At 46.8% G+C, this 16,948-nt stretch overlaps 1 protein-coding gene across 3 annotated transcripts; it reads right to left on the bottom strand.

Annotated features, from left to right (window-relative positions):
* Window positions 1-1,614: 1,614 nt before the first annotated feature.
* Window positions 1,615-15,047, bottom strand: KCTD21 (potassium channel tetramerization domain containing 21). Of its 3 annotated transcripts, none has more exons than XR_007708706.1 (3): window positions 14,992-15,041; window positions 5,864-7,676; window positions 1,615-4,306 (listed from the first exon to the last, which is right to left on the bottom strand). XR_007708706.1 is itself a non-coding variant. In XM_050712816.1 (2 exons), the coding sequence occupies exon 2, from the start codon at window positions 7,644-7,646 to the stop codon at window positions 6,864-6,866; it is 783 nt and encodes a 260-aa protein (XP_050568773.1). In that variant the 5' UTR covers window positions 7,647-7,676; window positions 14,992-15,047; the 3' UTR covers window positions 1,621-6,863. The 3 variants fall into 3 exon arrangements, 1 of the variants encoding a protein (XP_050568773.1); XR_007708707.1 differs by having other exon boundaries at window positions 1,621-4,302; XM_050712816.1 differs by having other exon boundaries at window positions 1,621-7,676; window positions 14,992-15,047.
* Window positions 15,048-16,948: the final 1,901 nt, after the last annotated feature.

Raw genomic sequence — 16,948 nt, 5'->3', positions numbered from 1 at the left:
GTCCTGCAGGCTCGGTGCTGTGAGCACTGACCTGGGGAGGCTGTCCCAGGGCACAACCACCCTAACTTTGCCCTAACACTCAGCCTGACCCTTCCTGTCGTGGCTCCGTGCTGTTCCCTCGGGTCCTGTCGTTGTCCCCAGAGAGCAGAGCTCAGCGCCTGCCCCTCCGCTCCCCTCATGAGGAAGCTGCAGGCCACCATGAGGCCTTCCCTCAGTCTCCTCTTCTCTGGGCTGAACACACCAAATGTCCTCAGCCACCCCCCATACGTCTTCCCCTTGAGTTTGGGAGTGACATTGGGTGTCGTGGGGTCAGGATTGGTGCTGGGGTGTTATGGGGTCAGGCATGGCGCAGGAGAAAGCATGGGGTTGAGTGCTGTGGGACCAGGAGTAGGGTTGGCTCTTGTGGGCCCACCAGTGGTATTGGGTGGTGGTAGGCTTGGGTGATGTGGGGTTCAGGGGTGTGGGACCAGCAGTGAGTTTGGGTGGCTGCGGGACTGCATATGGAGTTGGGTTGTGTTGGACCTGGGGGATGTGGGGTTGGTTGGTGTGGAGCCACTCTGAGGCTGTATTTGCTACCAGGGCTTGAGCTGCTGCTGGTGGCCAGCACCTCCATGAGGAGGGGACAGTCTGTGGTGCCAGTTACGCGTCTATCATTACTGGTCTCATGCAGGGTTGGTTTTGCCCAAGCACTGCCCCATCGCCCTCCCTTCATGCTCCTTCTCCATTTTTACTACAGCTGAGAAATGCTATTCCTACAGGGTTCAACATCAGCTGCTGCTTCTTCCAGGACAGCCCTGGGATATGGTCACAGAGACGGGAGGATCTGGCTCACTCTGGATCTGGGTGATCTTTTAGGATCTCTCTTGTCATTCCTTTGCATCTCCTCTGCGGCAATGGGCAGTGTGCTGGGTAGTCCCCCATGCCAATCTACGCATCAGCACAGGTTTAACCCTGTTGATCTGATTTGTGAAAGGTTCCCCCATAGCGCCAGAAGCACGGTGTTTGTGGGTGCATTAAGGCAGGAAGAAAGTGTGTAGCAGCTCTCATGCCAACAGTTCCCTTGAATCGCGCAGAAGCCACTTCAAAATTTACCAGCTTAGCCCTCTTCCAGGCAGGTGCCATCTCCAAACAATGTCACTGGGGGTGGTGTCACCTTCCAGGTGCAACGTGCTCTTCTAGAGGAACACACTCCATTTGATAGTTCTGCCAGCCTAGAGGGCAGATACGTGCAAAGAAGATGCTTTTTTTGGTTGCTTACAGCAAACCTTTGTCCTTCTAGGAATAGTACTCATAGGGGCAGCTTGAAATCATGTTAATAATATGTTAAACTTATTTTTTCCTGTACATCAGCAATACATTAAGGTTTGTTCAAAAATGAATACTCTGTATTACACGTTTGAAACGTGAATGAGCTACAACATTTTAAATGGCTTGGATTATTTAGAAAAGCATGTTTTCTAAAATGACACTATTTTTTTGTGAGCTTCCTATAATTCTCAGTTGTGGAGACTTCTTGGGAAGCATTGCAATGACACACTGTGTAGAATCCTAAGAGGAAAAGCTATAGATTCAGCAGAGATCACTGCATGGAAATGTATGTCAGGCAGAGCATCTACTGCTTCATTCACATTTTATTTACTGTCTTCTAAAATACATATTAGTAACAGTTCACAGAAGACTTATAGGCAGATAAATGCAACCAGATTTTCAAGTGTGATACCCAACAGGATCTCTATAAAAGTGATAAGAAAGTAAAACCATCTTTTGACACTTTCCAAAAAGCATTCATTCGAAAGTATAGCTCTTAGTGAATCAGGGACCAAGTTCTGATCAACAGAAAAATCCTGAAAAATCCCAAATTGGGGTTAGGAACAAGAAAATAAGAGGGAGGAGAATGGAAAGAGGAGGAAGAGAAAATATATTATTTACTCCATGGAGCCCTCCCCTGTAGCTCCTTTTTTTTTATTTTTAATTTTCTGAATCCATAGGAAAACCATTGCTCCTATTATTCCTGAGTGAATCTGACAGCATGATCTGCATACTTATGTCTGATCCAGCCCTTCTCACATAGAATACCTACATGTCTGACTGTACTAATTCATGTGCGAGACTTTTACTGGGAGCATCACATATTAATTAGCACTGCTTGTACCCTGCACGTTTGTGACCAGCCGTGTGTGGGTAAAGGAGATATTAAAGAATTTTGCTCATGCCACAAGGACAGTTTCATATTCCCAAAGACATGGAAATTCTGAGCAGTGACACCAAGTTAAAAGGGATGGGGTGAAAACGAAGCTTCCAAAAGAAGTCTTCTTCATAACTTCTCCATTTATCTGTGAAGTATCAGAAGATTATAGATTTATTTTACACAGTCCATGGCATGGGATGAAGGCAGTATTTATCAACCCTTTGAACTTTACGTACAGACTCCACCAGCCTTCTCCAGAGTGGGAATAAATCTGATTGATTGCAGATACTTACTGCCAGTAAACTCAAGTAGCAATTTATATTCAGCATCCAAGTTAAAATATGGGTAACTACAGCAGTGCGTATGTTTGGCGATTTAAAGCACGTGCAAATTTAAGCAAAGCTGTCTGCATCTGACAGGGTACTAGCATAACTGTTGGCATGGACAATATTTAAGTTGCTTAATAGGAGATTAAAACTGGAGAGGACCAGTGAGTCATTTTAATCACAGCCTTCTTCCACAACAAAATCTTTGTCTCCATTGTTTACCTTGCTGTTTTCTTTTCCTGAACACGCCTAGATTCTTTATTCTCTCCCTTCACATTCTTGTTAACTTAAGAATTCTTCCAGGTCTAACATTTTACACCTTTTATTTCCCTACCACCACCTGCAGAAACAAACACTCCTCTCACCGTCTCCTAATGACTCTGAACAACAGCAGCATGACCCAAAGACATCTTAGTATTTAGGTATGGTTTCAGTCCTTTTATCATAACTGGACATTATTAGACAATTAAGAGATATCAAGCCAAAAAACACGTAAGATAAATCCATGACTGATTCTTTCTGGACTCCACTAAGATGCTTTATAATAATCTTTCTGTCTTATAAGAAATCCCACTGTGCCATGGACATGCACATGTCTGAAAATGCCATTATGGTACAGCTAATAACTTATTTATCATCTGCCCTAACTCTGATGTTTTTCTGCTCTAAAACTATTGATCTCTCTACCCAGCGACTCTCTCAGCATTTAGGCCATTAAAAAAAAAAAAAAAGTGCATGTCAGCCTCATTTTATAGATGGAGGTGGTGAAGGGGACAGGCTGATGGCAGAATCAGAACAGGAGATAAGCTCTGAGGTGTGGAAGAAACCATCCTTCAAACTTTAAGGGAAAGAAAGATTCTTTCCTTGTTTTAAGGAAAAAAATAAGTTTGTTCTCAGAGGAAATATTCCACTCCAACAGTGAAATAATTTTTAGATGTTACTGCTAATAAATGTCAAGTGCTTTCCATGACTAGAGATGAGGTTGTGCTGTATCCTAAGCACTTGATATGGCTTTGTGCATGTTCACTTTTCTTTAACTCAGGAGAACTGCAGAGAACAAGAATCACCAGTGCTACTGACTGGTGAAAGAAAAGCAAGTTACACCCCTAGGGCTCAGAAAAAGAAGGTAAGCAAAAGCCAGCTATCAAGATAACAAGGGAACAAATGCTTCAGAGAGAGAATGTGCCTACAAACAGTCATTACAACATAACTCGCAGAGTGCAAAATTAGGGAGCAGCTATAAATTTAGCTTAGCATGTACGCTGAAATAGCAACTACGTTTGTATAACATGTTTGATTGCAATCCCAGATGATTTGCTTAGCACTTCTTTCACATACTTGGTAGCACGCAGAACTGCTGTGGTACTATAAATAATACCTCATTCTCAAAGGTGTTTATTCTGTCTAACAATTTAGAGGTATTTCAAGCTTTTGTGTTCCTCCCAAAGCCTGTTTTCATTCCTGTCTTTACAGTGGTAGGAAATTTTGCATCTCTCTGCATATTAATAAATAACAGAGATTTGTGGTCAACCCTACCTTCGCCTGATTTAGTTACCTGAGCACAGAAAAATGTCGATTCAAGTGGTCCATCTTTTGCATAACAGCCTGATGGGTTCAGGCACTCCAGATGAAGACCTGGATCAGTTCTCTCCTTGGTCTGTGGAGATTCAAACCCGTATTTCCATCTCAGCAGATTGCCCCAGTTACTAGGGCCACGTTGGGGCACTCTTCATTTCTTGCCCAGATTTTTAAGGAACTATATGACTGCTTTTAGTGTGGGTTCTGCTACTGTCTGAAGAAAAGAAAAAGGGGTGGGGGCAAAATGGAGGATTAAAGCTCTCTATAAAGCTATGCATAGTGCTTTTGGTGACTCTTACATGCTTTTCACCAGAAAATGAATGATACAAATCTCTCTCTCTTTTTTTTTTTTTTCTGAAACAGAATGGGGTAGTACCAATCCAGAGCTCTAAGGGGCGTAGGTCAGACCTTCCCCCCCCTTTCAAATGAGATTTAAGCACACTGCTCTTGCCCCTTGATGAACTCAAGCTGAAAGGAAACTAATTACAGATTAGTACTCTTAGTCCTGACATACAAGAATTCCTGTTACGAATCATTTAAAATCTACTCTCAAGGGCTTGAGTTTAAAAAATACACGGTTGACATCCCCCAAAAACTGTTATCATAAATTCAGCAAGGGCATACCTATTTGAAGGCATAGATTTGATGAAAGAGGGTTCGGGTATGGTATTTTATAGCTCATAATAATATCACATGCATAGATCATCACTATGAATGTCCAATTGACTGGCAAACTCGTGGCAGAAATAAGATTCACATTGGCCTTGCTTTGCTTTGTCAGTGGCATGCGGCAACTCCTAGAACAGATGACTCCTGCTTCACAGTTCAGGGCAGGAGCGGGGAAAAGAAAGTTCTTCCTAATGCAGCTAAACCCAGAAGAATGGTGCCACAAGCTGGAATTTGGCCACAACATACTGGTTACAACCCTCAAGGCTCGCAAAAATGGCCAGGTTTAATGGTTCCGAGGTTTTCAATGCCAGTCAGCGCTTCCTAACAACATGGTCCCACTTCCATCATCATGCTGGTGGGTCTTGCACCAAGGCAGACAGGGCAAGAAGCTTATAGTAGGTTGTTAATAACTGCAGAACGTGCATTTTTACCATCAGCATGCTGATTTGTGTTGTTCATGCAATTACAGCTTGGGACAGTAGAAATACATTTCTCTCGCTGTTTTTTACAACAGTATAAAACACTTCTTTATGCTGCTTATGGGTCAGCTTAACACAGCAACAGACTAGCTGCTTTGGGAAACAAGAACATGAGCGATACTGAGCTTTGCAGCCCCCTACCAAGAACTTTTGGAAGCAATAAAATTGCAAATGCAAAAATTGGTTATTGCATTTTCCCTTCTATCTCATTAGAGGTTATGGGAAATGTTCTGGAGGGTCTCTCATGCACACTGGTAGCAATCTGGTTAGGGACACCGAGGATACTTTCAAACATAATTAGCTGAGAATGAACCACCTTGAACGTGGCACAAATGATGCCTAGAGCTAATCATCATTTTGATCATTATAGCACAGGCCAGGCTTTTAGGAAAGGGCTTGATCATTGTCATCACCTCTGTTTTCCTCCTGCCTTACCTCCCTGACAACTGGACAGTAAATCCAAGCAAGAAGGCAAAATGCTGCCTTAGCAGTCTGACCGCTTCACAAGGACGTAAGAAATGGCTCAATGTGCAGGGGTAGGAAAACTGAGCCCCTGGTTTTATAATTAAAAATACTAGGGGTAATGACGGAAAAATAGTCCTTTCAGATGGAATCCATCCTACCTCGAGACCATCCCATATGCTCCTGGCACTGCTCAAGGGAGACAAAAGAAGGCCATGTCCAGGCAGAAGAGGTTCAACCATTCAAAATCTATTTGGGGGCCTCTGCCCTCTTGACATCTTCACCTCTGAGAGTTTTCGGGAGCATCCTCGGGACAAATAATAGCGTTGTAAGGGAAAGAAAAGGACCAGTGGTCTTGGATGACTTTGGAATGTAAAGGTTTAAGAGCATCCAAAGCAAAGTTCCCCAACAGACACAATCTTCTCAATTTGTAAGAACATCATTCTCTCTGTTATGGCTTTCTTGGTCGTTCCCAGCATCAGTCACATCATTCAAACACGGCTTCCCTGAAAGCAGAACACAGCAGGGGCTTCCTCCCAGGGTTCAGGAAAAAAAACCAAACAAGTCACCTTCAGATGGCGACAGGACAGGATCCCCTACTCGTTTGCAGTTTGCACCGTCCTTTACAGCTATATAGGATGTGTCCATGTGGCGAGGCTTCTTCTCTGTGGAACCAACAAGTTTCTTGCGTGCTCCATGCAGGTGACATGGTAAGACAAGGAAAATGTGCCCCCCTGGGCTGGCCACTGGATTGTAGCTCCATGGCTTCTTTCACCGCATCAGATCTCCAGCTGCTTTCCAGATCTTGATTACTGAACATTCTCATCACCCTTGCAGGATAGGTTAAGGACCATCCCATTTTCCAACTGGAAAATGTAGTAAGGGTAGAAGTTACGTGATTTTCCCCACAGTTGTACAGCAGGTTAGAGGTGGAGGCAGAGACAGAACCAATCCTTAATTCAGGCGCTTCTATTCCTTCTGTTTAGAATATGGACATATTCTGGAAGATCGCATCGGTAAATACATTAAAGGAAAATCATCTCCCTGTTAGTGACTCTTAATCCAGGTAAGCACGATTCTGAATTAGGCCGTAAGTGTGTTTTAAAGGGAAACACTTAACCTGTGTTATCTCCACGCTGGCACCACCATAAACAGCCATTCCTACTTGTATCGAATTAGGCGAATAATCTTATTATTCATGAAATCCGAAGTGTGTGGATGAGAAGAATCTATGCAGAAGCCATCACTCAGGGCTATTTTGAGCACTTCTTCCACAAACACCTGGAAACTATTGATTTGCTTATTATCAGGCACCACCCAGAGTCTCTTTAAGTTCTGCCGCGTGTACTCCTCTTCGGGAAGGCCTTCCACGCTTGCAACCCAATCTAAGGTCAAATGGTTGGGGTCCTGCAGGTAGCTGGATATGGAAGAGAGGTTTCCGTTGAAGCAGTAGTAAAGTTTGGAACCGAGAAGCTTCAGGAACAGACACGATGTGGAGAAGATATTAGCGCTGAACACTTCCATGTTGGAGGAGGACAGGCTGTAGATCTGGGGCGCTTCTCGAACGGTGAAGTGAACGGTCTGCGTCTTCTGATCGAGGGTGATGTTGAGCATGGCGTTTTTCTCCGCTTTGGAAAGCTCCACCTCCTTCTCCTGCAAGGCCTCAATCAGAGGCTGAATTTGATAAAAATCTACCTCCCGCCGAAGCAAGCCCATTTCCTGAAAGTCTTCAGGGAGGTCCAAGTGAGAAGTTCTTAAGAAGTTGAGGATATAGCGGAAGATTTTGCCATCTCTGTCGATAAAGCAGTTGCCTTGGCTGTCCTTCTTGGTTGGCATCTTTCCACTAAACATGGCCCCCAGCATGGAGTCTGGAAAGCTAGTCAGGGTGGACAGAGAGGTGGTATAGAGTTTTCCTCCAACATTGAGCGTGATGGGTTCTGACATGATGGAAAAGTCACGGTGCTGGGACTAATTCTAAAAAATAAAGCAAAAAAAAAAAAAAATCCAACACCACACATTCAGCTGCATTAACCTGCTCAAAAGGAACAGGGAAAAAAAGAGTACTAAATATATCTGGGTAACTACATGGCAATAATTCATCATAGGAATTGGAACTTGGGAAATACTGTTGGAGGATGTATCCTGAGAAGAAACTTAAGGATGTTTTTTCTCCTAAGGGTCTTTAATAGGGCTTTGTTTAATTTAATTTAGTGCCAGAAATCATGGGTCGTCCAAAGCTTTACAGTCATGTTAAATGTGAAATCTCTCCCACAGGTGCCTACAGCAGAACGACTGCCGACTTCAGGAGTTATATCCTAGGCTCACCTGATCTCATCTCCCTCATGACCACAGGATTTAGAGGAAACAGAAAGGCAGGACAAGAACCGGACACATTCCCAATATCTTCCATTGCATATCAAGATGTAATTAAAGCTACAAAGCTGTGGTGGCAGAATCCCCCTAGCACACATTTGTGTGCAGTCATCCTACCAGGGAGCCAGCGAACTGTGCTGCCATAAGCGCTTTCATTCAGAAAAAAAAAAATAAAAAAATAAAAAAAATCAGACTTTCTCATTCCAACATACCATGCCTTAGAGAACATTTCCTAATTAATTGGGGCCATATCCTCAGTTGACGTAGCTTCTGTGCAGCTCCTCTGCAATCAGCTGAGACAAACAGGATGTGATTTTATGATGCAGTTAAGCATCATTGCCTCTGGAGGGTACATACCTCCCTTCACCTGCTACCATACTTTCCTTACTCCTTACGCCAGCTCTAGCACTTTTTCTGACCCCACGCTAAGCCTATTTAGAGAGCAAGTCCATCATTTTCTATTCAGGATATGTTTCTGCTACACCTTGGAACCAGATGAGGATCTGCAAATCTGGCTGCTCCATTGCACATCTGTTTTTTCCTTGTTTGCTGGATCCAAATCCATCAACAAGTTAATTCCCAGCTTTATTTTGACTATTTAAAAAACAGCAGGGAACCCATCAGTATTTGCTGCAGAGATATGAGGTAGCTCTTGCTGTAGTAGCTATGGTCATCCAACAGAAAGCAGCCAAACAGCTGCCTTAAAATTAAGTTTATTAAGCCTAAATAGTCATGGAATAATCATAGACAGGATAACATTGTTATCAGCTCTGCAGTCACAGCAAAATACAGGTTGGAAGAACTTCATCGTGTGCTGTAATACCGATTTTATGGCTGCTCAAACCCGAATAATGTTGGTAATAGCACCCTAAAATGACTACACCTCTAGGCAGCAAGCACATTTTCCTGTGAAAAACTCACCCACACTAAAGTAGCGAATGAACAGATCGAAGGAGAATCTGCATTTCACTTCAAGTATAACGTTCCCTTAGCCCTTTAGCCCATGTTGGCCCTTAGCACACAGCTTATATGTCACTGCACAATAATTAGGGGAAATAATCAGATCTGTAAATCCACTGAGGGCTTTGCTTGTGTAAGCCTTAGCACCCAGTATCCAATAAAACTGGAAAATAAAGACGCATGTGTAAAGCAACACAACACCCACTCCACCCCCAAGACCAAAGACCGTCCTTGTTACTAACTTCAGTCAAAAGCACCCTGAAAAAAAAGCTATTTGTTTCAGTGTTAACCTCCCCTCAGCACTGTAGTCTCAGCATACTTCCCACTCTTGAAGGCTTCAACCCAAATTAGAGTCAAGAGCTGTTTAAACCCATCATATATAGGCTCCAACTGGTCTAATTCTGTTGTACGAGTGGCTGCCGTGTATTTTTTCCCCTAAGGGCTTGCAATATGCCTGTAAAAGTGTTGCTACAAACACAATCTGACATTCACAAAACCAGCCCCAAATGCATATTTTTTCAAGTTTCATCCAAGAACAGAAGTGTTCCCAACATCTCCCTGCAAATAACGCAGACTGCAGAGGCAGGACTGACAGTGGCCCCACAGGCCTGTTCACTGCTTCCCTCCTCTGCCAGCACTTGGGCTGTTTTAGACTAAACAACCCAAATTTTTCTGTTCTTTCTTTATAGGTCATGTTTGCAGATTTTTGAGCCCACGCCTGCTTATTTGTACCACGGGAGGAGTTTTCGCATGCTGTCTGCCAGCCTGTGGCAGCTGCATCAAGATGTCCCCCTCTGTGGGTCTGTCACAGCCTTCTCTTGGCGCATTCCCTCATCAAGAACCTAAAGACCACCAGATGGCCCAAATCTTCACTGAGAAGATAAGACAGTGTCCATTTCAAACTCAACATCCACCCTAAGTTCATTCTGATCCCAAACCTGGCTGGTTATACACATATTAACGAGAGGCAGACATCTCAGTCTGATCTGAATGGATAACACTAAAAAAAAAGGGCCTGGCTCCGGCCTCTCGGCACCTCCCGGCAGTGCTGGTGGCCATGGCTGGCAGCCCCCGGAGCCTCCTCTGCTCCAGGCCCAGCAGCCCCAGCTCTCGCAGCCTCTCCTCACGGCAGAGGTGCTCCAGGCCCTTCGGCACCTCGGGGGCCCTGCGCTGGGCTCTCCCCGGGGTGCCCAGCTCTGGCTGGTGCTGGGGGGCCCAGTGCTGGGCCCAGCACTCCAGGTGGTGTGGTCAAAGATCAATCTCTGCTGCTTTTCCCTTACAAACCCCTAAATATGAAGTAAAGCAGATGAAACAGGTTGTGAGTTCTCTCTTTGCTCGCCCAACCAGCATGGCAGTGCCCTGGTTTATCAGACATGGCTGCTTTGCTAACCTAAGATAAAGGCTCTCCAAGAATGCAGCACAGAGTTCACTGCTGCTTGGTGGCATTGCACGAAGATGAGGTTCCAGGAGAGCATATGAGTTGGACGTGGGTGGCTATAACCTGCAGTCCCCAAGGACAAGTACGAATTGGGTTATAGTTCTTGGAAGCGGAGAATTACAGTAAAGCCTTTTGTGTAGCTGCTCCCAAAGCAGTACTTAAAATTCAGTCAGATTAGATCACCTAGAGATCTAATTTGAGAGCTGATGATGTGGATTTCACCAAAGAGCACAGTATTATTAGGTGCTTTTAGAGTGATTTGTGTTTAAATACATTTTTCTTTCAAAAAAACAGATGTAATTTAGTGTTATGGAAATAAATAAATAAAAACCTACAGTTATTTAAAGACATAATCTTTTCAGATAATGTAAATTGAGAGAAACTAGCGTTGCTTCATGATGATTTTTTATTGAGAAGTCCAACTTCTGAGTCAAAGCTGCTGCTTGAGCATCTGAGCATTTCAGCAGACCAGGGTTTGTAAATTTTAAGTTGGGTTTTACTGGCAGGAGCATCCTCAGCAGATGCAAAGCAACCACTTCTATAAGGACCTTCTATTCCAGAAGTTTAGCTCAGCAAATAATTGGTCTGAACCTGAGAGAGTCATGGGGCTGACACAGCAGGAAGCAAGGAAACGGTGTGGGAAATGACAAAATCTACCCATTTTCACTTACTGACATCTTCACATATTTATAACCACCAGCTCAGTTCCTTCATTATCTGCAATGCTTCCTTTAACAATTTTAAATGCAAAACAGCTTTGGACAAGCTTATTTCCCCTCTTATTTATTCATTGCATTTAAGAGTGCTTTAATTAGATAATAAATAAAATTCTGCATGTATAATTTAATGGAGTGCCAGTTTCACCCAACTTGGAAAAAAACAAAACACACGTGTACAAGTAGTCATCCAAAAATGCATCATTCATGATGTTTCTCCTTAAGTAAAAATGGTGCAAATGGCACAACTATTGCTAAGTATTTAACCTCTCTGAAAAATGAGCAAAGCTGCAGTTTACCCTTTTTAGCCAGAACATGCAGGTTGCTGTAAACTTTAAATTATGTTTATAACATTTTCAAAAAACGAAAAACAACAGGGACCTTTCCTTAAGGAATATATACATTTGCATATATATATAAAGCACAGGAAAAGCCATTTTTAATATGAGTTTTCTGGTTGCTTATTGGGATAAAAATTGATCATTCCAGTTAAAAAAAAAACTACCCCGAAACAGCGAGTTGATGAAACATGAGGGATTAAATGTCTGGTTCTGTTTCACAATCTCATTAAATGTTTGGAGAAAACTGTCTCTGCATTAACAAAATAAAGATAATACTAGCTTGGCCAAACTAGAAATACTGGCAGGGCAGAGAAAAGATACAAAAGATACTAAGCAGATGAGAAAACAAAATGAAGTTTTTATTTGGGAAAAGGTGTAGCAATGGCTTGGTTTCCCTAATAAGTAAACCCAAGCATTTGCTGGGAGTCAGAAAACAAAAGCAGCAGCAATTGGTTACAGACACAGGTTTCCCTTTACAAGTGGCAGGGAAAGAAAATGAATCCATTTTGGGGGATTTTGGGGAGGCAGCACGTAAGACGGGGTTAACAGGCTGCTCAGAGCATCATCCAGAGGATCTCGTTAGTGAAATGAATTAAACGCGGAGCAGCAAAGGGCGAGGTCTGTGATGTGGGAGGAGTGCATTTTAATTTTAATTTTATATAGATGCCACTGCCCCGCTGATTAATTTTACAGTGTACCCTTCGATTCCCAACCCATAAAACATCCCTCCACAGCTGAAACTTTGGAAACCTGTGTTTAAGACAGTGAAACATGCAGCTTAGTTAAGAAAGAGCTGCAGAGTAACAACAAGCAGCGAAGCACACACGCAGCAAAAATAAGAGATGAATTATTTAGGTGGGCGCAACGACGAAAGCCTAAGTGGCAATAAATCGAAAGCAAGACGGGGACCGTTTCTGCTAAGCACCAGGAGGAAGAGCCAGACTAAAAAACCTCCCTGGCTTTTGAGTATTGCCCAAGAGAGCCGGTGAGAGCCGTGGCGGCTGCAGAAACGCCGCGCGAGGCCGGCCAGGTAATGCACTGCAGGAAGCAGCTCTGTGCCGGGAGGGGCCAGATTGATTTGGGGTAAAAAGGAGGGATGAAAAAAAAATAAATATCCAAGCAGCCGGAGACTTCAGACACGGTTCGGCAGGAGGAGATGGTTGTTCCCAGCACTGGGCTCCAGTCTGCTTCGTTAGAGTGCATTAATGTCAAATAAATAAGCAGCCAAAGGCTGATCGGGTTTGGGCTCTGTTCCCAATTCCCCACGCTTTGCACCAGCATGTCTGGCTACAACAGAGCACGTCAGTTTGGGGTGAAAATCCCACTTTCTACGAAACATCCGAGTCCTGTGGAAAAACATTCGTTAGGCTGCGAAATCTGGGTTTAGGTGGAGACACCAGCCCTGCGGTCACCTCGTCCCTTTTCTAGGGGGTGATTTTGTAGGGGAAAGCAAGACCCTCAGCTAGGAATTTGTGTTATGGGGACTTCAGAAAAAGCACTTTGACATCCAGGTGATACCCTACAGTATAGCTGTAGTACAGCTGTAGTACAGCTGTAGTACAGCATACAGTATAGGTGACACCCTACAGTGATAGCTTGGAGAAAAATCATAATGAAGAATGACAAATGGAAAGTGGAAATAAAATAAGAAGGATTTAGAAAAGAAAAATAAAACTCAGCTCACAGCTTCCTTAGTGAGAGGCAGCCCCCAGCACCCAGCAGGCATCACGTGAGAGCTGGGTTTAAGGAAGGATTTGGGGTAAAATGTGTTATAAGGAGGGGCTTAATCCTCCCCTGGGGTACCACTGATGCACTTACTGATCTCAGCTGATGCTCAGCTCCGGCAGGTTAAATATTTGCAACACGCCTTCTACACACTACGTGCTTATTTACAGTAATCCTACAGAGGAAAGCCCACGTTTTTCCGTCGCTGCAGGATGGAAACCAATCCCGCCTCGGTCTGGCCACCGGGCTGAGCACGAGGAGCTCTGCCAGCCTCTGCAATACGCGGAGAGCTGCGGGAGGGGACTCCAGCTCCCGGCAGGCACCATGCAGGAAACGCCACCTCACCCTTCCCCTATAGCCTCGAGGAAACATCCCTGGCCATCTGCTGCCTGCTGCAATACCGGGGAAAAGCTCACCAGTGGCTTGAGTTTTATTTTCTAATCACACTGCATTAAACACAGGAATACCCCTTTGCTGATGAGACGACAGGGAAGCATGAACCCGACTTTCCTAACATCCCCGGCTCGCTGGCGGGGCGGTGCTGCACCTCCATCCCTTCCAAGGCCAGGACCCTCCTTCCCTGGGGTCTGGAGCATCTCCTGGCAGGAGGTCCAGGCTGCTGCTGCTTGCTGAGGGATGGAGGTGACCGCAGAAGGCTGCACCTGCAGATGCTGAATTTAAGCAATGTGCAGCTCTGGGCAAAGAGAAGGGGGGGTGGGAGATGGGGGAAGGAAAATATGGCTGGTGCACAGTAAGGGGAAGAAAATATAAAACAAAGGTCAGGTTCATACTGAGATACGAGGAATGAGAGTGTCAGCACGCGGTGGGGAGAAGGGAAAAGAAATGAAGGTGACAGCTGCTGAAGGAGAACGTACAAGACAAGATGGAGGGGGACGGGGAGCGCAGAGCCAGAGAGATGCGGCTGCAGGGATGCTCAGGGAATAAAAGCCAGGGTGTGGGGGCTCTCAGCACCCTCCTGGCTGTGACCTCCGAAATCTGCAGGCCGTGCTGGCAAAGCAGATCGCCAGGAGGGCAGGGAGGGAGCCTGTGCCACTGTAATGCTAGCCCCGGTAAAGGTTTGCCCTGGTTTCTCATGGCCAAGCGTCTGCACCGCTGGAGTACCTTCCAGATACTCATTTCTTTGCTGATCCTACACATGTGGAAGGCGACCACCTGTGTCCTGCTGAGCGATCGCCAACCCACGACCCAAAAAGTGCTCAGAAATCGCACGAATGAAGTAGGGGCCAGCCAGGATCCGACCCGGCCGCCCGCGGAGCCAGCAGTGGGCGTGCAGGGCTCGCTCTGCGTTCCCCAAAGTGCTGAAAATCCGTGAAATGCAGAAAAATCGGATTGGGGAAAGCAGCGGGGGGGGGGGGGGACGGGGACAAAGTTTGCCGGGCGCTGCTGCGCCATGCTGAGAGGCACCGTGGGGATGGCTCCTCCCTGCACAGCCGGGAATTCACTAAAGCAGAATGAAATGCTAAAATCATCCGAACAGTAATTATAACAACGGTGGTAGTAATAATGGGAATAAATCCAATAAACCCTCCCCGCATCCCAAAGCCCTTCTCCCTCTGGCCTCTCTGGCCCAGCAGGCAGCTCCCCCCCAAAAAAAAATCCCACCCGTGCCTCAGTTTCCCCAGCTCGGGGTGGGATGGGAAGGGGGTGACCCCAACCCATCCCACTCCCCCCTATTGGGGTGGCTCCCCCCAAGCGCCCGCTGGCCCCGCACCCACCTGCGGCCCCGCCGAGCCCCGTCCCCGCCCGGGCGCCGCAGGAGGAGGAGGAGGAGGAGGAGGAGGAGGAGGAGGAAGCAAGGGGGCGGCGAGCCCGGCTCTCCCGGTGCGGCCAGAGCTGGGATTTGTAGTTCGTCGCCTTCCCTTCGCCCTGCCCCCGGAGCTGCCCGCAGGGCTGCGGCTCTTCTGCCGTAGCGAGGAGCGAAGCAGCCTGGCACGGCTCGGCACGGCTCCGGGGGGGAGGTAACGGGGGGCAGGAGGAGGGGGGGAGGTTAGGGGTCGGGGTGCTGGGGGGTGGTTTGGGGTGTAAAAGGGTGGAGGGAGGCAGGAAGGATGCTCTGGGTGAGGGATGCAGGAGGGATGCTCCTGGGAAGGGATGCTCCGAGGGGGAGGGATGCTCAGAGAGGGGCGTTTGGGATGCTCCGGGGGAGGGATGCTGGAGGGATGCTCAGAGGAAGGGATGCTCGGGGTTTGGGATGTTTGGGGCTTCAGGATACAGGAGGGATGCTCGAGAGAGGGATGCTGGGGGTCAGGATGCAGGAGGGATGCTCAGGGGTCGGGGTGCAGGATTGGCACTGGGGGATCGGGCTGCTCAGAGGATGCTCGGAGGTTGGGATGCTCGGGGCTTCAGGATATAGGATGGATTCTCAAAGGAGGGGTGTTCGGGGGTCGGGATGCAAGACTGTTATTTGGGAGTTGGCGAGATGCTCAGGATGCTCCGGGGAAGGGATGCAGGAGGGATGTTCAGAGGGAGGGATGCAGGAGAGGTGTTTGGGGCTCGGGGTGCTCACAGAGAGGGATGTTCAGGGCTTGCGATGCTCAGAGGGAAGGATGCTCAGGGGTTGGGATGCTCGGGGCTTCAGGGTCCAGGAAAGATACTTGAAGTAGGGATGTTCAAGGGTCAGGATGCTTAGAGGGAGGGTTGCTTGGGGCTTCAGGATAAAGCAAGGATTCTCAGAGGGATGTTTGGAGGCCAGGATGCTCAGAGAATGGGATGCTCAGGGATTGGGATGGGGGAGGGGACTGGGATTAATGGGGGCTTGGGGTTCAGGGTGCAGGAGGAGTGTTCAGGGCTCAGGATGCAGGAGGGAGATTGGGGTGCTTGGGGGGGGTCTGGATGCAGGAGGGGTACTCAGGAGCTGGGATGCTCAAAGGGAGGCATGCCCAGAGGGAGGGATGTTTGGGGGAATGGGCGCAGAAGGGGGGTTGTGATGCAGGAGGGGTGCATCACAGGGAAGGAAAATGCTTGGGGATCGGGGTACAGGAGAAGGCTTGGAGGCAGGTATACAGAAGAGATGGCTGGACTAAAGGTTGGGATGCAAAGGGGGTGCTCAGGATGCAGGTGAGGAACCCCAGAGCGATGCTGGGTGAGTGGGTGTGTGTGCATTCCCCTGGTGCCTGCAGAGCTCTGCAAACCTTCCTTTGCAAGGCAGCAGCTTGCCCCGAGGAGCTGCTCAAGATTGTGTTCAGGTTTTCACCCAGGGAACCTGACCTGGGGAGAGGAACATCCAGGGATGTTCCCATCCCATAGGGAGCCAAAAGGCCCTGAAAGATTCAGAGCACATTTTGTGACAGGGTCAGTAAAATTTGCCATGGTCTCAGTTTGCCACGATCTCAGTTGGCCTTCCTGGTTCCTGGACTGGCTGAGGCACAGCCGAATATTTGGGGGCTGCAGGGAAACCGAGGTTTAAAATGAGGGACATATCCCATATTTCCTGAAAACTGGAGGTCTCTGTATCTCCAAGCAGTTAGGCAGGGTCTGATGAATCCCAGGCAGGGTCTGATGAATCCCAGCCAGCGCTCAGTCCGGTGTGCTTTGGTGAAGGGGACGTGGTTTTCGCTTGGGCAATCTCCAGGGCTTTTATTTCTATACACAGATAAAAGCAGACAGAAATGTGAAGGAAGGAGAGTGATGTTTACTCTATAAATACCTCAAAAAAAGCCTTCTAGAGTAGAT

Source organism: Cygnus atratus, chromosome 1 (assembly GCF_013377495.2).
Source record: "Cygnus atratus isolate AKBS03 ecotype Queensland, Australia chromosome 1, CAtr_DNAZoo_HiC_assembly, whole genome shotgun sequence".
Taxonomy (NCBI): domain Eukaryota; kingdom Metazoa; phylum Chordata; class Aves; order Anseriformes; family Anatidae; genus Cygnus; species Cygnus atratus.
This window is presented reverse-complemented; position numbering and strand designations above follow the sequence as displayed.

Bases quoted from the DNA above. Each gene is read 5' to 3' on its own strand.
- KCTD21 (XM_050712816.1), bottom strand. From the start codon at position 7,646: ATGTCAGAACCCATCACGCTCAATGTTGGAGGAAAACTCTATACCACC.